This window comes from Capricornis sumatraensis, chromosome 7 (genome assembly GCF_032405125.1).
Source record: "Capricornis sumatraensis isolate serow.1 chromosome 7, serow.2, whole genome shotgun sequence".
NCBI classification, from domain to species: domain Eukaryota; kingdom Metazoa; phylum Chordata; class Mammalia; order Artiodactyla; family Bovidae; genus Capricornis; species Capricornis sumatraensis.
In genome coordinates, this window is record NC_091075.1 from 74,144,157 (window position 1) to 74,167,398 (window position 23,242).

Below are 23,242 nucleotides of genomic sequence, written 5' to 3' on the forward strand. Positions count from 1 at the left end.
GTCTCCCTATGTACCCGCTGGGTTATATCTACATGGACACAGCTTCACAACATTCTTTCCACAGAATATGTTCCTCCATTTAAATACTTTCCTCTCCAGATCTTCTACCCACAGCACTCTCTGATATTCTCCAGGTACAAATATCTTCTCTATATTCATTTTCCTCTTGTGCCATTTATCACTTTTATATATTTACAATTATTTGGTGTGCCTGTCTCATTAAATTACAAGCTCCTCAAGGATAGGAAATTCAGCCTCCCAAGAAACAAATACCATGTTTTGCCCCAGTAGGCACCTAGGGAATTCTTTGGGAGTAATGAAATGAATAACATTACAGGGAGCCCATTTTAAAAATAATTTGGACCCAGGAATTGATGGTGACTCTCCTGAAACAAAGGTCTAGAAGAATTGCAAAAGGGGAAAGAGAGGAGGGAAAAAGACTTGTTGGAAGTGTCAGGAGCAAGCACAGAGGCTTTTTTCTCACGAATGATAGCAAATTTCTTAATGGAAGATGATCCCAATCAATAGAGCCAGACAGCTGATTTATATAATGGAATCACGCTGAAGGAGTGGTCTTCCCCTGCAGAGCCATCTGAAAGGGGAAAAGGGTTACTAGGCTAGGGAGACCAGGGGACTCCACAAGTGTATCTGCTGGTGTTCATAAATATGTTCCCCATCAACAAACCACAGGAGAGCTCCAGAGAGCAGCCTCCTTGAGCCTGGATGCTGGAGAGTGACGGTGGGGCTGGTGCGGCTGATGTATTTTGGCTGCCGCTGCCGCTGCCGCTGCTGCCACTGGGCAGATACCGCAGTGAGGGGTCTGACCGCGCTGAGTGCTCTCAAGAGCCTGGGTCTGGCCAGGAGCGAGAAGTTGAGAGTGAGGGTTGGGAGGTGGGCAGGACTCACCGAGGAGCTGCAAACCAAAATAAGAAATCTAGGGAGCAGAAGGAGGAAAGAGAGTGAGCTGGAGCCAAGATCTCAGGCCAAGTGGAACTGGAGGAAATGTCATCATTGGTAAAGGAGGACTTGGAGAAGAAACTGTTTAAGCCACTCTCACAGAATCTGTACGAGTTTATTGAAATAGAGTTCTCAGTCCAGGACAGGTATTACCTCTGTGTGTCAGGTAATCTGTTCTTTCTGTTATCATTTCAAAATGTAAATAGCCCTGAGAGGCTTAGATGATAGAGGGGAATTTGAGGGTGTTTACTTTTCTACACAGTAACAGCACATGTATCTTCTTGTGATAGAATTTAACTATGCCAAGATATAGAATTTGGATTTTACAGCATTTTTATAAGTGCTAAAATGGAAAGCAAAATGTATTGTATTAGTATTTTGGTTAATTGTTCAGAAATGAAACTGGATATGTGCTTTTTCTGATCTGATTAGTCTCCAATCTTTTATTCAATTCACTTGCATGGCAAACAGTTTTATTTGTGTATGAGCTCATTTTAAAAATTCAACAGAAAGCTCTCTGTATATTTTTAAACATATTGGATAACTGAGTTATACAGCTCTATTTCCAACCAGTCTGTAAACTAGTGTTCTCTCTTTTCATGCTGGGACAGAAAAAAAAAGACCTAAGATTTTCTTCTGAGGTTTATTTAGACTTCCTGGTGGCTTATTTTGAAAAGAGAAATGATCTTTTAAAAATTCTTTCTCACAGTATGCTCACAGAAACAGTATTTTAATGGTAGAAATTAGTTCATGAAGATGGAACTTTAAGGAAATATTCTCTAAACTATTCAACTAAAATATTTGTCCTCATGTTTTAAACATTCGTGAAAATTGTTCAAAGGTAGGTATAAGCTTTTTCACTTATGTATGATTTACCTAACCTGCAATTATTGTGCTGAACTTAGACAAAAATGTGTGTGCCACTATTGAATTTAATATACAGCATTTTCTTTTTCTAATCCATGATTTTTAATAGTTTTCAGGGGCTTAAGGAAACAGGTTAGAAAATCTAACTTTCATTGTACACTTTGCTTTTTAAGGCACACTGTTCAACATTTTCAGAAAGTCTATTATTCTTCCCTTCCTGATACTTTGCTTAAAAGAACTTGCAAAAGTTGTCAAGAGAGAGTGCTGTAAGAGAAGTAGAACATCTTTAAAGAAAGTGCTAAGAACGCTTTAAAATCCTATCATTTCTAACAGGTATCCTAATATTTACTTAATAATAAGAATAATAAGATTTATCTTATGCTTTACCTAGTATATTTTGCCAAATAAAATGTGTGAGGCTTGGCGTATCAGCTAGGTACAAAACTTCCTCAGTCCAGGAAAAAGTCAAATTATGGAAAAAGATCAAATGAAAACATTTTAGAAACTGCATTATATTCAAACCATCAGATCACTCTATCTTAAAATATTTTGACTTAATGTATTAGAGAAAATGCTTATTCCAACATTCAAATTTAATAGCTAATTTTATTCCTATTGAAAGTCTTTATAAAGCTAATTACTCATCATGTAACATTATAGTATATACACATTGTTTTAAATCCTATGAAAATAAACCAATCATAATAATGTTTATGTATTTACCAGAAATCATATAAATCTAATTTACTAGATGTATCTTAATGCCCCCCTCCAACAATATAATTAACTAAACTTGTTCTATCTGGCATGAGGAAAAAAACACTCCTAGAATTAAATTTTTGGAAATGGATGTAATTTTTCTCCCCAATATTCTCAAGTTCTGAGAGACACTGTCGGCTGGGGTCACCTGCTGTCTTTTTTTCATAAATAACATGAATCCTTTTAATTAAGATTGGTTAAAAGGTGTTGGCATTGTTCACATGTGCGAAGGAAACCTCTTTAGGGGTCAAAGTTTTCACCTGATAAATGATCAAATAAAGTAAGTGATCACTTTCATTAGTAAAATTCAATGATTCTCTTATGTAAGAAGTAAGGGAAAAACAAGATTATCTCAGAGGTGAAGAGGAGATGGTACTGTGATATTCCTGGTAAACGTTAACATTAAAATTAATTTTCATTTACCAGTTTCATGACTCTCCTCTGTATCATGTCCATCAATTTGAGAGCACTTTTCCAAATGTAGCATCTCTTTACGACCATCTCAAATGCATTTAGACAGAACAGTAATTTAAAATAAAGTCAGAGCGATGCTTGCTACTTCTAAACCCTTGGCTGTGCTTTACTCAGAAAATAACTCCATTGAGAGGAATCAAACAGGCCATATCTCAATTGTGGAGGCAGATAACTCCAGATTTTGAAAGTTGGCCACCTTCTGGGAGTAGAGAGACACATAGTTATGATTTCCCCTTTATAGCTTCTAATCCAGCAGTTCTAAACTTGTGAGAGCCAAGAGTTAGGGTAGTTAAATCCCATTATACATTTCTCAGATTAAAGAAGGTATATTTAAATAAGTTACACTTTCTGTTTATCTGATCTGAGTCTGTCTTTTGCAGGGGTCTCCCAACCAGGTGATTGCAATTTACTGTTACCTGGATACTTTACTTCATCAAGGTCAAAAAACAAACATTACAAATTCCTCTCCCTCTCTGTAGTTTGCTAATACTTACCTTGGGAATTTCATGGCACCTCAGGGTTTACACAGTCATTTTCCCTTGGAATTGGCTTCACCTAACCCAGAATGTTATTATCCTTGGAGTTAAAAGCAGCATTTTCTTATGAAGGAGGGAGGGGCTCCATCATGTGTGGGAACAAAAAGAGACAGGTTACTTGTGCAATGATGAGAATGCAAATGAGTTAAGGAAATTCTGAAAGACTTGAAATTGCATAGAAAGCATTAGCCATAATTGGATGGGAAGTAGCATTGCATGGAGGGATAGACATTGGAATGCTAGGAGTCAGACCGAGCTGGAGTGAAATGTCTGAACTTTGCCCACCTGCCAGCTATGAAATAGGGGGCAACACTATTACTTATTCAATCTAATATTCAGTTAATATTCGATAACACCTACATTTGCACATGGACTTTCCTGGTGGCTCAGTGGTATAGAACCCACCTGCCAGTGTAGACGGGTTCGATCCCTGGGTTGGGAAGATCCCCTGAAGAAGGAAATGGCAACTCACTCCAGTATTCCTGGGAAAATCCATGGACAGGCAAGACTGGCAGGCGGCATTTCACAGGGTTGCAAAAGAATTGGACACAACTTAACAATTAAACAACAACATTTGCACACAGTGTTCTCTCTTTTTAAAAAATTTATTTTTAATTGGAGGGTAATTACTTTACAATGTTGTGTTGGTTTCTGCTGTACAACAGTGTGAATCAGCCATAAGTATACATGTATCCCCTCCCTGGTGAACCTCCCTCCCACCCCCCTATTCCACCCTTCTAGGTCCTCACAGAGCACGGAGCTGATGCTCTCTTCTTAAATCCTAACTAGGAAAAAAGCAAACTTGATCAATTATATTCCAAATAAATAAAAGCTAGGGTTATATTGTTAAAATATATAGAAAAAAATGTATTGTGAAAACATATGCCGAGATGTAGAAATATAGTATATACTGTAAATAAATATTTACAATAAAAATAAAATATACAGTAAATGCATAGATGTATATTTGTTATATAGTTTATAAATAAATTATATACATATTGCAATACAGATTATTTTTTAAGTATTCACATATATTTTGAAAAATATTCTCCATAGATAATTAATTTGAAAATAAACAGTATTTGTTAGAATTATGGAAATAGTATGCATAAATTCTCCATACATACTATATTTTGATGCCAAAAAAGAACTTCTCTGTGCATCAGAGAATTGAATAATTTTGTCAAATCATTTATAATATTAACAATAAGAGTGTCAAATAAGAATGTTAACAGGAAAAATAAACAAAATACTAGAGACTAGGTGTTTTATGAAGCACAAACATTAATTTCTCATATTCCTGGAGGCTGGGAAATCCAAGAACATGGTGCTTGCAGATTCAGTGTCTGGTGAGGACCTTTGTCCTCAGAGACCACTGTTTTCTCCCTGTGACCTTGTAGGGCAGGAAAGGCAAGAGAGCTCTCTGGGGTCTTTTTATAAGGGTATTAATCCCAATAACACCTTCCAAAGACCCCACCTCCTAATACCATAGACTTGACTTGAGGGATAGATTTCAACACAGGAATTAGAGGGAACAAACATTAAATCTGTAGTACCCAGTTATTGCCCCCAAATCAATCTGATTAAAATATTTCTAGATAATTTATTTGAAAGCTACCTTTTGATTAAAGCAATAATAACATTCTCAACAATCCCAAGACATAACTAATACATTAAAACATTTTCAGTGAGGCTTCTTGTCTTTAATATCTCACAGTAATTTCCCCCTATTACTTAATTTCAATGATGAAAGCAGTCATATAACTCTAGGATTATGAAATGATGGTAGTTTATGTGTTTAAAATATTTCTGTGCAGCTTACTTACAAGCTGCTTTTTTTTCCTCTTATCTGCCAAATTATATTGGATCATTGGCCAATTTCTTTCCACTTAGCCTCCTGAATGACACTTTTACCATGAGTGACTATTTTACTATGATAATAGAGGTAATTATTAACAACAATGTTTATTACAAAATTAAAAGTGAAAATCAATGGTTGGCATGAAGTTAAGATGGTTATTCTGAAAATGCTAACTAAAATAATAATATTGGAGTAGGTTCATTCTGGTATCTATAGATATCACCAAATCATAATTGGGCAGTAATATATCTGATGTCACTAAAACCAACCGTGCAACATTCTAACTACACAAACACATTTCTGTTTTAAGACCATATGATAAGTTGCCACTTTGCCACTGCATTAATGTGGATATGGCCACTTAATTTTAGCTGGCAGCAGAGCTCAAGCATGGAGATGAGGGGTTGGGTCCACTCCAGCCTGAGCAGACTTCTTCAACTCTTGGCTAAAGACAATTCTTGGAACCTCCTTGACTACAGAGGAGATCGTTTTGCCAAATCAAGGAGGATATACTGTCACTGTGCTGCATCATTGTATCAAAAAGTTAAATTTTAAAGCATGATTGCTGTTTTCTTAGTTTGTAGTTAGTGGGATAGTGATCACTAATGTAAGAAAACTTGATAACCAGTAGATCCTACCTTCTTATCTCTTTCTTCACTCCCTCCCTTAGACCCATCTTTGCAGCGGTCCCCAACCTTTTTGCCACCAGGGATTATTTTGTGGAAGACAATTTCTCCATGAACCAAAGCAAAAGAGGGATGGTTTAGGGATGATTCAAGCACATTATATTTATTGTGCATGTTATTTCTTATTATGATATCAGATCCAACTTCACATCATCAGGCGTTAGATCCCAGGGGTTGGGGACCCCTGCTTTGTAGAACTGCTGAAGAAAACTTTCTAAAATATAAAGTTCAGCTTGACTGTTTACTTAAAGTCCTTCGGTGAGAACACAGCCCTCTGTAAATCTCCCAACATATATAACTTTCAGGATGATATTTGAACTCCTTAGCCTAGCATTCTAGACCATTCATGAACCACGTCCTGCCTTCCCCATTTCCTATCACCTAGTCCCCCTACACCTCATGCCAACATTGGTAGATTCCTGTGAGGGCTAGAAGATTCAAGGATCTTATGCTTTTGTGCACACGCTGTTTCAGCACTCCCTGTACCCCTTTATTCATTCTGCTGACTCTCGTGGCCCTTTACAACTCAGAAAACCTGTCAAGAAGTGCTCTCAGACCTCCAGTGGGATGCAGATACCCCTTCCCCATGGTCCTATAAGACCTGTTCATTCCTCGTTCACAGGACTGTAGCCATGCGTTTTCTTTCTGAAGCCCCACACTCTGTAATCTCAGTGGGAACATGAATGGTGCCGCAGAGGAATACATTTTTTCAATTCCTAGCCCAGGACTTTGTACAAAAGGGGAACTCAAATATCAAATTAATGGAAAAACCCAGTGGGTCTGCACTTGATGAGCTGGTTATCCTAACAGGTCGATGAGACCATGAATTTGCTTCAAATGACATTTTTATACAGTATCCAGTTATTTCTCCCCATCCCCATCCTCTCCCACTTTCTAAGTAGCCAGTGAGACAGCTAGTCAGAACAAGAGTGTCATCATTTGATTCTGAGGTAGAGCCTTTGTCTGGACAGACAACTGCCTTCTAGTGGAAGCAACCACCTCTGAAAGCTTGTCCTTAGCAAGTATGACAGAGGCTACTGTGCTTCCACGTCAACTCACCAACCAAATGGCTTCTTTTCTTCTCTCTTCCTTTCCTCTTCCCAAAGCAAACATCTAGGCTGGTGGAAGTAGATCTTTTTAGGGCTGGAAAAGTATACACGAGCAGAAATCCACCAAGTTTTGCATACAATTTCAGGAGACTCACAGACTCTGAGTCAGTTTTCTTGCTGCTGCTGCTAAGTCGCTTCAGTTGTATCCGACTCTGTGCGACCCCATAGACGGCAGCCCACCAGGCTCCCCCATCCCTGGGATTCTCCAGACAAGAACACTGGAGTGTTCCTTCTCCAATGCATGAAAGTGAAAAGTGAAAGTGAAGTGGCTCAGTCGTGATCAACCCTCAGCGACCCCATGGACTGCAGACTTCCAGGCTTCTCCATCCATGGGATTTTCCAGGCAAGAGTACTGGAGTGGGGTGCCATTGCTTCTCTTACCCAGGATTAAAACCTTTCACTTAAAACCGTCCACTCTAGGTCCCCTCAGGACATGCCCCTCAATCATTCTTTTGTCCTCAAAATATGCAGTCCCTCCTCTTCCAAACTCTTGGAATACTTGCTCTAAATCATAGTCTTTATTCTCTTCCTATTTCTTGTTCTAAACCCTACATAACATAGAAACTGGTACACAGTAGGCATTCAGTGTTAGCCAGTCCATGAAGGAGGCTTCTGCAAGCTGTCTTCTACACTCCCTGTTATAGAGGAATTGCCCTCAGGGAGGAAATCAATGATCTTCCCCAAGTCAGACTGAGTGGCAGGACTGAACTCTGCTTTTTACCCAACAAAGTAACTTCACGGGATTGTCTGCAAATCTTTGAAATTCTCTGTCCTTTTCATTTCTGTAGCATCACACGGTTGGGCTTGTCTCTTTTATGATGGCTCCTTCTTAGACCTCTCTGCTGGCACCGTTTTTTTTTTTCTCTACTCCATCTCACCTTTTTCCTCTGCTTTTTTCCCTATAAACCTAGTCTTGGAAAACTGTCTACACAGAAAAGTCCTAAGTCCATATCTCCATTCCTAACTATCTCCATCTCCGTATCTCCATCTCGTTCTCCTTCCAGAAACTTTATGGATCTCACCTGTATGTCAAAAACTAAACTCACTATGCTGCCCAACCAGTCCACCCTCCATACTTTTGTGTTTTGGTTTCCATCCAGTGTTATTTCCATCAAGTGTTGTCAATGCCTCATTTAAAATCTTATTTAGATTTGCTACTTTTATTTTTACTGCTCACGTCTTATGCCTAGATTCCAACAATTTCATAAAACAAAACAAAGACAAAAACAATTACTATAAACTAGGCACTATCCCACATCATTTACATACTTTAATCTTTACACCCCGTGAGTTTGTATCACTCTGATGTCCACTTTACAGCATGAGACAGCTGAGGTTTAATCTCTCTATGATTAAGTAATATGCTCAGACCACAGTGTAAGAAGTGATAACTAATCTCGTCACCAGCCCCAACTCTAGAGCCCCCAGGGTCCAGGCCAGACTCCCATCCTTCCCACCAGAGGGAGGGCTCAACACACAAGTCCACAGTGGTTTCTGTCACTTTTCAAAACTTTTCACAACCTGGTTAACCTTATCCTGCATCAAGTCCTAACACCTATCAGTCTATACAATCCACTGTCTCTAATCCTACCTGGTGAAGTCCAGGGTCAATTGTCCTCTCAGGTTGTCATACTGTCCTTCACCTGGAAATGCCTTCAGTATCATCCCTGCCTTTCTGAAACTGGACTAATTTAAAAGCTCTATCTCCAACTCTATTTCTTCCATGATTCTTTCCTTAACTTTTCCAATCCTCTTTCTTCTAAGAACTCCTGTTGAGCATATAGTCTGTTCCAAATTGCTGATCTATTACTGTGACTATATTGTAATATATTGTTTTCATCTTAACTAGGAAGCCATGCCAAAGTGATACTTTCTAGAACCAAAAGACAGTCTTCCTCAAAGACAAATTCCAGTCTCACTCTGAGGAGACAGAACCAGCCTGCAACACTCCAAGTGACATCAACCGTCTTGAAAGCATAAGATATTCAATTCCCACTGCCACTCCTCTATGAGATAATTGTGTACCTTCATAATACATATTTTATATGACATGTCTGTTAGCCTTTTCTCTTCAACAAAACCAGAAGTTACCAGAGGGCAGGCAATCATTTACCCCCACTGGCAATCGTTAACAGTTCTATCCAGCAAATTGTGGATATCTAGGAAATACTCCCTTGATAATTCCTTGAGAACTTTCAATTCAAGAGTTCTAACATCAAGTGCTGATTCTTCTGGTGTGTTCATATGAGACCAAACTCAATGATTTTAAAGGCCAGAAAATTATTTCCCTTATGTTGTCACATAAAATAAGCAATGCTTTTCCCCACACCCTTCAAAGTATAGTAGTAAAGTTTTTGTCTCAATGGTGCATTTCAAGCACTAGAAGTTTACATACACTCTGGAGAAGATTAAAAACCTCAAACAATACCAAATAGGTTAGTAAAAGCTGTGTTACAAGCTGTCCTACATCCAAAATCTCAGAGCAACTTTAAAAGAAAGCGTGCATATTATTTGCATGCTCTCTCTTCCACAGTTGGTTGCTGGGTGAGCAGAATGATTTACTTTCCTGACCTCATTTTCTTATATTGTCATAAATTAAAATTCCAACTTGTTCTGGTAAACACTTTGGCACTGACTGTATGCTCACGCTAAGCCTCTTATTTCCTGCCCTGAGTTGAACTCCATCCTCCACCACAAAGCTCAGAGCTGAAAGCACAGAGCTCGGTGTTCTATCTGGCAGACATTACCGCAGCTGTATGTGACCACAACTATAGCAAAAATAAAGTTAACACACTGATAGAAGAACAGTGAGCAAATCTGAGGGAACATTCATGAAGCTTCAGATACCTCAGAGTTTACAGTTAGGGTGCAGATATAATGTATGTTCAGGTTCATTATATGAAAAGGAGATACATAAATACAGAAAACTATGATTTGGTGAATAATTTATTACCTTGCAAGAGTCTATGTAAACGAAGTCTTTTTCTGTCCTACAGTGACCAAAAATGAAGAAGTAAAAATAATTATGGTGAAACACTACAGAATAGGTTTAGATGAAAAATATGAAGTAACCAAAAAGTGGTCTTTGAATGATCTGCAGATGATCGATGGAAAAGAAGCAGATACAGTAAGTGTTATGTTTTGTAAGGGAGCTATGGAATCAGTATGCTGGAGATCTTAATGGTCAATATCCTACTTCATACATTTTTGACATATACTGAGTGTTAAGATGACATATTGTTCTTAAGTAGTATGGTTTAATCTATTGGGATGATCTACTGGTTTGTTTTTTCTGTTTCTATGAGTTTAAATTTGAATTTTGTCTATTAGATTTAAAAGCATCTTTCCCAAGTGCTTCCTAATAGGTAAAACAAAATCTTCTGTCTGTTTTGAAACTTTAAATATCTGACACTTTCACACCACTCTATCCCCATCCCAACTTCCTCCATAAGTTGTGGGAATGTCTTTCCTCACCTTCTTCAGATTTTACTGCCAGTTAGCCAGTTGATCCTCCAGAAGGACTGATAACTCTAGGAAATCCTACAGCCTTGGTGTTGAAAGTAAAGTGTGTAATCTCTCGTGTGACCACTTGAAAGTGGTTCTCCCAGTTTCTCCTTAAATTCTGCTGATGGAAAACTCATTACCACATGAAGAAGTCCATTCTATTTCTAAATTGCCATCCTTTATCTTTACATGTCCTACTTATGTTTTATTATTTGTTTATATTTATGTGGCTGTGCCAGGTCTTAGTTGCAGCTTGTGGGATCTAGCTCCCTAACCAGGGATGGAACCCGGGCCCCCTGTGTTGGGAGGATGGAGTCTTAGCCAGTGGACCACCAGGGAAGAAGCCCCTCCTACTTATATCTAACCCAAATCTGCTTCACTATGACATCTACCCATCAGTTCTAGTTTTTCCGTTTGGTACAACCAGAACAAACCAAACCCTGCTTTCACATAGCAGCCTTTCCAATATTTGAAGACAACTATAAGGTTCCCTCAAGTTTTCTCTTTTCTGGGTTAAATGTAACCATTCATTCTTTAAATGATATTCATATGAAAATTAAGATAATATGACAGGACCATACAAACACTAAGAGGGAATAGCACTGTTGTTATTTTATGCAATGACTTTGCTACAACACCTTCCACTATGCTATTTTCTCTCCTCTGAAATGCTTGTTTCTCCAGAATTAAATACAGTACTTTGGAGTTAGTGTGACCTGTTTATAATTCCTTTGATCTGAATTCTTGTTTCTATTAAACACTCAACTGAGCCCTCAGATCTTTTGGGCATGAATTGCCTTTTAACCTGATCCGTCCATGGGGTCGCTAAGAGTTGGACATGACTGAGCGACTTCACTTTCACGTTTCACTTTCATGCATTGGAGAAGGAAATGGCAACCCACTCCAGTGTTCTTGCCTGGAGAATCCCAGGGACGGGGGAGCCTGGTGGGCTGCCATCTATGGGGTCGCACAGAGTCAGACACGACTGAAGCGACTTAGCAGCAGCAGCAGCAGCAGCAGCAGCCATACCCTCTATGTACCTAGGATAAAATGTAAATAAAGGCTCTTGATCATCTGGCTTCTTTATCTCTGGTTATTCTCCCTAAAACTTTATACAGTGAAAGTACTTAGCTAGTGACTCTCGGGGCTTAGAATGCCAGTCACCTCCATCCCTCACCCCATTCTTAGATTCTCCCTGAAGTAAAGTCCTACTCATGTCCCCCAGCCCTACAACCCCATTGCATTATGGATTTAAATAATCCAACAAACTGCAGTTGTTGACTTACTCTGTCTCCCCTCTGAATAAAAACCTGCAACCCTTACTTTTCATCTTTTATTATAGCCTTCTGCCTAACAGATATTAGGGACTCAAATGCTTCTGTTATAGTTGGATGAATTAGAATTTAAGCTCACTTATTCTTCATCCTATTCAATGTCATACTCTTAGTTTGGTCTATTATTCCCACCTATCAAATCTCCTAATATTTTGATTCATTAACATTCACTGTAGTATGGTGCAGATTTAATTTGAACAGCATTTAGTACTTCATTCAAGTCAATAATAAAAATGGTGAAGCAGGCAGACCTAAGTATACCTTTGGGTAACTGATAGGTTATCATGACTACTACTATTATTACCATTACTACTAGTACTGCTACATGCTACCATCTCACACTTAGTAAACAGTTATAAGATGACAAGGACCAAAAAAGCTCTTTCCAGACATAATTTCATATAATTGTCACAACCCATGAATTAGATTCTAGCATTACTCCTAATTTACAGATGAGGAACGTGAGACATAAAGAGACTAACTGACTTGCCCAAGGTCAAATACTTTAGTGATGGAGGTAGATTTTACCTCCAAATCTATTAATTCATCTTCTTTGGACTTGTTGTTTACCATTTATACAAATTTTTATATTTGTTCATTCACTGAGAATTTATGGTATATTAGGTCTTGCTAGGCTCTGATGATAAGTGGTAAGTTAGATGGACACAAGCACTTAATTCTGCCTCACTTATCTAGTCTGAATATCTAAATTTTACCCTTAAGATCTTTACTGAAATCAATATGTTATCTACTGTTATCTTCCAGGAATCCTATTTTTAAAATTTGGTATATTTGACAGGACTTCTTGGTGAAAGTATGCTGGATTTCATTACTTTCTTTCCTAAGTAATCACATAGCATTTTTTTCTGGCAAGACATTCTACCTAAACATTCAACACTTTAGGGAATATTTTTGGCATGTCAACATGCTGGAACATTACATGGCCATTAAAAATCATGTTTCCAAAAGAATACCTCAGAACACAATTGTTCATCATTTAATACATTTTGTAAAAGTCATCTGATACAAAACTTTTCTATAGTATTATCTTATTTCACATATTTAATCTATCATAGTATCAAACACTTGAAAGCTGAACCTTAAATTTTAACACAAAAATATATAGATGTGTGTATATGCATATATGAAGCTAACCAGTACTTTAGCAATAACTATCCCTGTGTGATAAGATTATTATAATTTTTAAATTATTATCTTCTTTCTACTTTTATATATGTGCCAAAAGTTCTGTGTTGCATTGAATTTTATCAGAAATTAATGTCAACTTCATTAATATGTAGTTTTAGAAATTAACCATTCCCATTTCTTTTTTTTTTTTTTTTTTGACTATTTTCTTTTGTTGTAAGTTCTCAAATATTTACTGATGTCACAATTATTTTCTACAAGCTTGGTCAGTGCCCAGGAATGTATTAATCAAGCCTGTCAACTCAGATACACTGGAAGCAGCTAACTCTGCTCTATTTTATCCTCACCTGTCTAGCATTTAATTTCATCTCTATGTTGTTGATTCTTCCCTTTCACATTTGAAGATCATTATATTTCATAGTGAACTAGATAGATACAAAAGAGAAGTTGAGTATTTCTAATTTTCTCATCTCTTCAGGACCTAAAATATTAAACTGTCAGAAGAAAATCTGTAATATCCAAAGTGTAGTTCTTTTAAATATTTCTTTCCTGTGGATGAAGTAAAAATATTTCAATTGTTCTGGGAATTTCCACTTCTCTTCCCTCTTGTAATCAAATCCTCAGGAGTCAGCATTTATTATATTTTTCTCAATAGCAATGATACAGTTTTAAAGAGAGCTATTTCAAGCCAGAAAGTTGTCAACTTTAATATGGAATAGAATTGAAACTGAAGCCAATTTATATTGCAGAAATCAAAATAATGGGGGACTTGGAGACTGTTGTGGTGCAACAGGAGAGAGGATGATGTAGCAAGAAATGGGGCTGGGCTGACTGAGAGCTTGGTTCTTATCTTGGCTCTGCCAGTAACTACGTGTGACCTGGGCTTTAACCCTCTGGAAACTATCATTCACAATTAGAGTACATTATATTATAATCTATTATAAACAAGAGATTACAGAATGAACTATGAGATTCCCTTTTAGCTCTATCAAAAGAAAGAAAGAGAGAAAGGGGAAGAAGGAGAGAGGAAGGAAGGAAGGAAGCAGGGAAGGAGAGGGAGGGATGGACAGATGTGTATTCTATGTTCATGCCTGCTTAGGCTTCAATTATTAGGCTAATGGAAAAACTTAATCCTCTCCAAGTATTTCAAAGGTATAAAGCATATTTTCTACATGACAAGGAGCAAATGGTTCTGTGAGAAAACCACATAAGTGTGATTAGTATCTGGTGATGGAATGGGTGTGATTTCCTTTCATTGAGATTCTCTATAAGTATCTTTCAACTGGCAATTATGACAGAAAACATTTTGCATGGTGTGAGTTGGGGAAATGCACTTAAAATCATATCACTCTTGTACACTTTTTAAATATTGCTTTGTTTTTTAAAAATTGTAATAGTGCAAAGCAAGGTGGTATTACCACCAGTATCATAATCTCTGGCGGCAGATCTGGGAAATGGAACTATCATTCATTAAGCGCATTAAGCTCCATCCTAGTGTCACAGTTTATATGATTAACCTCATGTAAACTTCATAGCAACCCTATCTAAAAGTGAAGGCCAAATCTGATAAGGATCTTGCCCATGGTTATATCAGTGTCTAAACAGTGGTCTAACTTCAAAACCCTTGTTCTTTTTCCTGCCTGCTGCAAGAATCTTCCTATTTTAAAAAAAAATTGCAGTATATAAGTTGTTTATAAACTTTACACACTATACAGTAACAAATTATTAATACTGTTGTTTGGTTTTGTCTCTCTCTGCCTCCTTATCATTTAGGACAATGTTCACCTCCACTTCTCTTTTTCCCTTGTGGCTCAATTAGTAAAGAATTCGCCTGCAAGGCACAAGACCTGGGTTCAATCCTCAGGTTGGGAAGATCCCCTGGAGAAGGGAATGGCTACCCAATCCCGTATTCTGGCCTGGAGAATTCCATGAAATGTATAGCCCATGGGGTCCCAAAGAGTCGGACATGACTGAGACAACTTCACTTTCACTTCACTTTCAGCTCAGTTCAACACATGTTTGTTGAGATGGAGAAGCATGGATAAGCACCAGGAACACAAAAGATAAATGATTCAAAAACTCTGCCCTCAAGGAGAGTTAGAAGTTAGGCAGATAACAAATTTGAAAGCGTTTTGTAAATTGAAAAAGCACTTCATAAATGCAAGGCATTGTTGTTACTACTGTTAGTGACAGTAGCAGTTATTATTTGGAGAAGGAAATGGCAACCCACTCCAGTACTCTTGCCTGGAAAATCCCATGGATGGAGGAGCCTGGTAGGCTATAGTCCATGGGGTCGGGAGGAGTTGGACACAACTAAGTGACTTCACTTTCACTTTTCACTTTCATGCATTGGAAAAGGAAATGGCAACCCACTCCAGTATTCTTGCCTGGAGAATCCCAGGGACAGAGGAGCCTGGTGAGCTGCCGTCTATGGGGCCGCACAGAGTCAGACACGACTGATGGGACTTAGCAGCAGTAGCAGCGGCAGCAGTTATTATTATTTTACCATGTAGACCTAGATCAGATTTGATGCCTACTTTTTCCCAAAACATCTCCACTAGAAGTACAGAGCCTAAACTCAATCCAATGAGTCAGTGTCAAATTGTCAGTTTTAGTCAAATGATTTAATGATCCTTGTCATTAATTTTAAAAGTAATTCCTTGCTATTAACTTCAAAGCCAGCAAGTTGGTGACCTGCCTACCTGCTGCCTTCCTGCTAAGTCGCTCCAGTTGTTTCCGACTCTGTGCAACCCTATGGAGTGTAGCCTGCTAGGCTCCTCTGTCCGTGGGATTCTCCAGGCAAGAACACTGGAGTGGGTTGCCATTTCCTGCTCCAGAGAATCTTCCTGACCCAGGGATCGAATCACTTCTCTTGCATCTCCTGCATTCACAGGTGGGCTCTTTACCACTAGCACCACCTGGAAAGTTAGAGACTTAGCAAATATGCATGCATGTATGCCAAATGGTGATTCTGTATTTCCCCCTTCTACTGCTGAAATAGCAAAAAGGACCAACATACTAGTTGAGAAAAGGTTTCTCCTTTTCTCTCCTGTGGAAGTCTGCTAAGTGGGTTTATTCTCCATCCCCTCCATCCTCTCAAATTCACTACCCTAGAAAGACTTGATAACTACACATTCTAACATATGTTTTATTAAGCAATATGTTTGAACCAGGTAGCTTTGGAAAGCTCACTTCTCGAGTCTTTGAAATATGTTTGATATCTTACAATCAATACGCATACAAAAGAATATGAGAGAATCCAGGAAATCTAGCTACTTTCTTAGCTACAAACAAAATCTTGGCTCTCTTTTTTTTCTAGGACAATCCATTCTTTGATCTGCACTTCAAGAAAGTGTACAGTTTGGAAGCATATAGTTGTGCTTCGAAATACGCCTTTGCCCGGACTGTAAACAAGCTGAATCATGCATACCTCAAGAAGGACTTGCAGATCGTGAACTTTGATTCTACTTACATTAATGATGACTCCATTTGGTCCTCCAACAACAAGGATTGCTTGGTCCTTATGAGAATATGCTTTTATGCCTTCAATTTAGTGTGCTTGTCCTTGTGTCCTCTGCCACTCTGAATACATACACTACGTTCCTTCATCAGCGTTCTACGAAAATGGTTCCCTAAGTAAACATCGATAGTCATGATTTTGTTTCTTCCCTTTATCGGTGACTATTATTTATATGAAAATAAAGTGATGCTTTGTGAATTGCCATGAAATGTGCTTTAATGCAGTCATTCAATATTTGGGACTCTTGCCTATGTGTTCTTTGGTAACTTTGGAAGGTGTTAGATGGTTTTGCCTAAATTAGTATTCTACGAAGGGGTATCAAGAAGTATCTTGAAAGACCAAAATAAGTAGAAATGCATTCCATGTTCCTGGATAAGAAGATTTAACATTTTCAAGATGTCAATACGACCCAAAGCAACCTGCAGATCAGTATAATCCCTATCAAAATTCCAATGATTTTTTTTTTTTTTGCAGAAATGGAAAAGTCAATCCTCAAATTCATATGGAGTTACAAGGGGCCCAACATTTCCAAACAATCTTGAAAAAGAAGTACAAAGTTAGAGGACTTACCTCTCCCAGTTTCAAAACTTGCTACAAAGGTACAGTGATCAAAGCAATCTCCTTACTGGCATAAGGACAGACATAGACCAATGGAATAGAACTGAGAGTTCAGAAAAACTCTTACATCCATGGTCAACCGAATTTTGACTAGGGTATCAAGTTCATTCAAAAGAGGAAAAAAAATCTCTTCAACAAATGGTGCTAGGGCAAAAGTGGATATCTGCATGCAAAAGAAAGAAACTAAACTCCTATCTTACACTTTAAACATCCCTAAAATGGATTAAAGATTTGACTGTAAAACATGAGAGCATAAAACTTCTAGAAGAAAACATAGGAGTAAAACTTTAGAACCTTGGATTTGGCAACGGATTTTATGACATCAAAATGAACAACAAAAGAAAACGGATAAATTGGACTTCAACAGAGTTCCTTTTGCATTAAAGAACATTATTAAGAAAGTGAAAAACAAACCTACAGACTGAAAGAAAATATTTACAAGTTATATATCTGATAAGGATCTAATACAAAGAACTCCTACAACTCAGTAACAAAAAGACAAATGACCTAATTTAAAAATAGACAGGAAACTCGAATAGATATTTCTGCAAAGAGGTTGTACAATAAGCACAAGAAAAAAACCCTCAGCATTATTATTCATTAGAGAAATATAAATAAAAACCGAAATGAGATACCACTTCACCACTACTAGAATGGCTATTTATTTAAAAATACAGAAAACAAGAAGTGTTGGGAAAGGTGTGGAGAAGTTGAAATTCTCTTATATTGCTTGTGGGAATGTTAAATGCTATAGCCATGGTGGAAAACAATTTACCTATTCCTCAAAAATCAAAACACATAATTACTGAACAACCCAGCAATTTTTCTCCTAGGTATATACCAAGAGGAATTGAAAGCAGGGATTTGAATAGATGTCTCTACACCAATGTTCATTGCAGCATCATTGCTGCAGTCCATGGAATCACAAAGAGTATGACACGACTGAGTGAGTGAACTGAACCAAATTTAACATGTAAGGTACATATAATACTAAATAGAACATAATAAGTGAGTTGATATGAGTACTAGGAACTGGAAATATATCAGCAAATTAGACATAAGTCCTTGTCTTCATAAAATTTCATTCTGGAGAAAGGGAAAGAAAAAGTAGACAAATTAGCAAATAACGCATATATCAGTTCAGTTCAGTTCAGTTGCTCAGTCGTGTCCGACTCTTTGCGACCCCATGAACTGCAGCACACCAGGCCTCCCTGTCCATCACCAACTCCCAGAGTCCACCCAAACTCATGTCCATCGAGTTGATGATGCCATCCAACCATCTCATCTTCTGTTGTCCCCTTCTCCTCCTGTCCTCAATCTTTCCTAGCATCAGGGTCTTTTCCAATGAGTCAGCTCTTCACATCAGGTGGCCAAGTATTGGAGTTTCAGCCTCAACATCATTCCTTCCAATGAACACCCAGGACTGATCTCCTTTAGGATGGACTGGTTGGATTTCCTTGCAGTCCAAGGGAATCTCAAGAAGTCTTCTCCAACACCAGAGTTCAAAAGCATCAATTCTTTGGTGCTCAGCCTTCTTCATAGTCCAACTCTCACATCCATACATGACCACTGGAAAAACCATAGCCTTGACTAGATGGACCTTTGTTAGCATGTAATGTCTCTGCTTTTTAATACGCTGTCTAGGCTGGTCATAACTTTCCTTCCAAGGAGTAAGCGTCTTTTAATTTCATGGCTGCAGTCACCATCTGCAGTGATTTTGGAGCCCAGAAAAATAAAGTCAGCCATTGTTTCCACTGTTTTGCCATCTATCTGCCATGAAGTGATGGGACCGGATGCCATGATCTTAGTTTTCTGAATGTTGAGCTTTAAGCCAACTTTAAGCCAACTGTCCTCTTTCACTTTCGTCAAGAGGCTCTTTAGTTCTTCTTCACTCTCTGCCATAAGGGTGGTGTCATCTGCATATCTGAGGTTACTGTTATTTCTCCTGGCAATCTTGATTCCAGCTTGTGCTTCCTCCAGCCCAGCATTTCTCATGATATACTCTGCATATAAGTTAAATAAGCAGGGTGACAATATACAGCCTTGAGGTACTCCTTTTCCTATTTGGAATCAGTCTGTTGTTCCATGTCCAGTTCTAACTGTTCCTTCCTGACATGCATACAGATTTCTCAAGAGGCAGGTCAGGTGGTCTGATATTCCCATCTCTTTCAGAATTTTCCACTGTTTATTGTGATCTACACAGTCAGAGGCTTTGGCATAGTCAATAAAGCAGAAATAAATGCATATACCTGGTGTAATGCTGTAGTATTTCAGGATGTAATAACCACGAAGAAATACAAAGGAAAAATGGGAGATAAAGAATGCTAGATTAGGGTACTCTTTTAAATAGGGCCTTCATGGAAGGCTTCGTTGAGATAACCTTAAGCAGTGACATGAAATGGATACAGTAGTGAGCCATGCATATATTTAATGGTAAAATTTCCAAGCAAGGGAAAAGCAAGAACAAAGGATCAGTTTGCCTGAAACTTTTTTTTAACTTTTTATTTTATTTATTCTTAAAATTTTTTATTTTGTATTGGGGTATTGCTGAAAAACAATGTTTTGATAGTTTCAGGTGAACAGCAAATGGATTCAGCCATACATATACCTGTATCCATTCTTTCCCAAACTCCCCTCCTATTGCCTGGACTTTTCAAGGAACAACAAGGGGGTCTAAGGAACTAGAGTAGAGTGACCAAGGAGAGTGGTAGAAGATGAAGTCCTGGTGAGCGGGGAAAGGGGGAGATTGTGCAGGATTTCATAGGTCATTGTAAGAAATTTGAGGGTTCTGAGCAAGGGGTAACATTATATGGCTCATGTTTTTAAAAGGATCCCTCTGGCAGCTGTGTTAGGAATCCATGGTAGAGAGAGCAGCAGTAATTCAGGAGAGACAAGATCTTGGCAATAATCAAGGAAAGAGTAGCAATGGAGATAGTAAGCAGTGGTCAAATTCTGGAAATACTCTAAATGTAGAACCCCGAAGATTTCTTGAGAGATCAGATGTAGAATGTGAGCGGAAGACAGGAGTCAAGGACTGGCCTGAGCAGCTGAGATGACAGAGATAACATTAACTGAAACGGAGAAAACTCAGGGAGAAACCGTGTTTAGAAATCTTCTGCATATCATTTTAAATCCTTTCAGCCTCACCATAGTCCAGGTGCTGCTGCAGTGATCAATTTTGTGCAAGCATCAATCTGAAGATCATCTCTCAAGAGCAATATTCCATCCAGCATCTTCCCTCCCTCCCTTCCTGCCTCTAACGTGGGATACTGCAGAAACTAGCCCTCCATACACATGTGCAGTTAGAAGCATGTGGTGGTTCTGACCAATGGCAGACAGGAGCCAATGGATAAATGCTTCCTCTTTGTTCTTCTTCACTTTAGTAGAAAATATAAGACACATTTCATAAGGATTCTCAGAAAGTTCCACAGTATCAATCAACACATGGCATTTGTTAACTCAATAATGCATCCTTGTATTGGCTTTTGTGACTTCATTATTTTGTTTCCCCTGAGCCCCTTATTCTATTCCCTGAACTCATATTCTCAAACCAACCACCAGCACATAAGCCTTTGTTGGGGCTCTGCTTTCAAGGGAAGGCTTCTCTTGTGGCTCAGCTGGTCAAGAATCCACCTGCAATGTGGGACACCTGGATTTGATCCCTGGATTGGGAAGATCCCCTGGAGAAGGGAAAGGGTTATGGATTGTATAGTCCATGGGGTTGCAAAGAGTCAGACACGACTGAGAGACTTTCACTTTCACTTTCAGGGGAACTCTGGGCATCAAAAGTGACTCCAAAAAGCAAAGCCTCAGTATGAGATTTTGGAGGCAGTTCTTACACTGATTACAAGACAATAAGGACCCCTGCTGGTGGTTAAGTGGTTGTTGATAAATTCCAAGTGGTGACAACTCCTGCATACAGTAGTAGCAAAGCTAATTATAAAGACTTCACTGTAGTAGATTAGAATGAAGAGCAGACAGAAAATGAAGCATTGAATTACATGGTGGTTATGGTACTTGAGCACTGTGGAAGCAATGATACTGTGGGCTAACAATGATAGGGCTGCTGCTGCTACTGCTGCTAAATCGCTTCAGTCGTGTCCACTAATAATAATCAAATCATGGCCCATTGTGAAAGCCAGAAGCCTCTAGGGCACAGTAACCACCGAGCAGACTATGCTAAAAATCAGCTTCAGTATATAATCATAAGGGTGGCAGGGCTGCAAAGCAGTCTAAATGCACAGCCTTGAAATATCACCCACGTCAAAACTATAGCCCTAGTAGGAAAACAATGGAGTCTTGAGATCTAGAATGGGGATATTTGTGTGCCCATGTCTTATAATCTTAAATGCTCAGATTTTTTGTCATCCTCTCTGTCAACAGTCTTTCTTTTGATAAAGGAAAGCAGCCTCTCCTTGTCAGGAAATACTGCAAAGAGTATATCTGAGGCAAGTGCCTTATTTATGACCTTATTTCCCCCAATATCCTTCCAACTGTCACTGCTTCAAGCCTGTAACCAGCATCAGATCTCAGCCCAATCTACATGGGGATTGCAATCCCTGCTCCAGGGAGAATCAGACCAGAATTATTCAATCTCAGTACTAGTGACATTTGGGGCTGGGAAGAAAAGTTATGACCAACATAGATAGCATATTGAAAAGCAGAGACATTACTTTGCCAAAAAAGGTCTGTCTAGTCAAGGCTATGGTTTATCCAGTGATCATATATGGATGTGAGAGTTGGTCTGTGAAGAAAGCTGAGCACTGAAGAATTGATGCTTTTGAACTGTGGTGTTGGAGAAGACTCCTGAGAGTCCCTTGGACTGCAAGGAGATCCAACCAGTCCATTCTAAAGGAGATCAGCCCTGGGATTTCTTTGGAAGGAATGATGCTAAAGCTGAAACTCCAGTACTTTGGCCACCTTATGTGAAGAGTTGACTCATTGGAAAAGACTCTGATGCTGGGAGGGATTGGGGGCAGGAGGAGAAGGGGACGACAGAGGATGAGATGGCTGGATGGCATCACCGACTCAATGGACGTGAGTCTGAGTGAACTCCAGGAGTTGGTGATGGACAGGGAGGCCTGGTGTGCTGCGATTCATGGGGTTGCAAACAGTCAGACACGACTGAGTGATTGAACTGAACTGAACTGAATTCTTTGTTGCAGAGGCTATCCTGTGTATTGTAGGTGTTTAGCAGCATCCCTGGCCTCTACTCATTAGACGTTAGTAGAACTCTCTCAGTAATGACAATCAAAAATGTTCCTGTTGCTGCTGCTGCTAAGTCGCTTCAGTCGTGTCCGACTGCCACCCCACAGATGGCAGCCCACCAGGCTCCTCTAGACAGTACCAAATGTCTCTTGGGCATCAAAATCACCCATTGAGAATAAGTGACCTATAGATAAAGAGCTGCAAAACTGTATAACATAACCAATAGAAACCAGGGGATTATATGCATCAGTAAATATTTAGAGTGTTAAAACACAGGAATGAAGTTGTAAGGCTAGGCAGGAAAGAATTTATGACATGGGGCTATTTACTTGTGATTCTGGATTTAAAGTTTGACAAGGATACCTGGAGTCAGTCCTAATACAAACCCTTCATGCCTCCTTAAAGCTTGACTATGCTGATGGCCTGTGCTAAATGAGATGTTAGAACAACTCTGAACGAGTATTGAGAAAGGAATCAGAAGACTCAGGGGAGCAGGAGTGTTAGAATGAATTTATTATGTGAGACAAAAGAACCACCAGAATATGTTTCCCAGAAGTAAAGATGTTGAAACAAACTTATTGTAAAACTGAAGTACCTATCAGCTGGCTATGTGGCCCAGAAGGGCCATGATGCACGTTGCCTAATGTTCGGACTATTTGT

At 38.8% G+C, this 23,242-nt stretch overlaps 1 protein-coding gene across 1 annotated transcript; it reads left to right on the plus strand.

Annotated features, from left to right (window-relative positions):
- The first annotated feature begins 1,002 nt into the window (after positions 1–1,002).
- On the plus strand, positions 1,003–16,822 carry EXOC1L (exocyst complex component 1 like). Its single transcript, XM_068974814.1, has 3 exons — positions 1,003–1,123; positions 10,249–10,379; positions 16,556–16,822. The coding sequence occupies exons 1-3, from the start codon at positions 1,003–1,005 to the stop codon at positions 16,820–16,822; spliced, it is 519 nt and encodes a 172-aa protein (XP_068830915.1).
- The last annotated feature ends 6,420 nt before the right edge of the window (positions 16,823–23,242 follow it).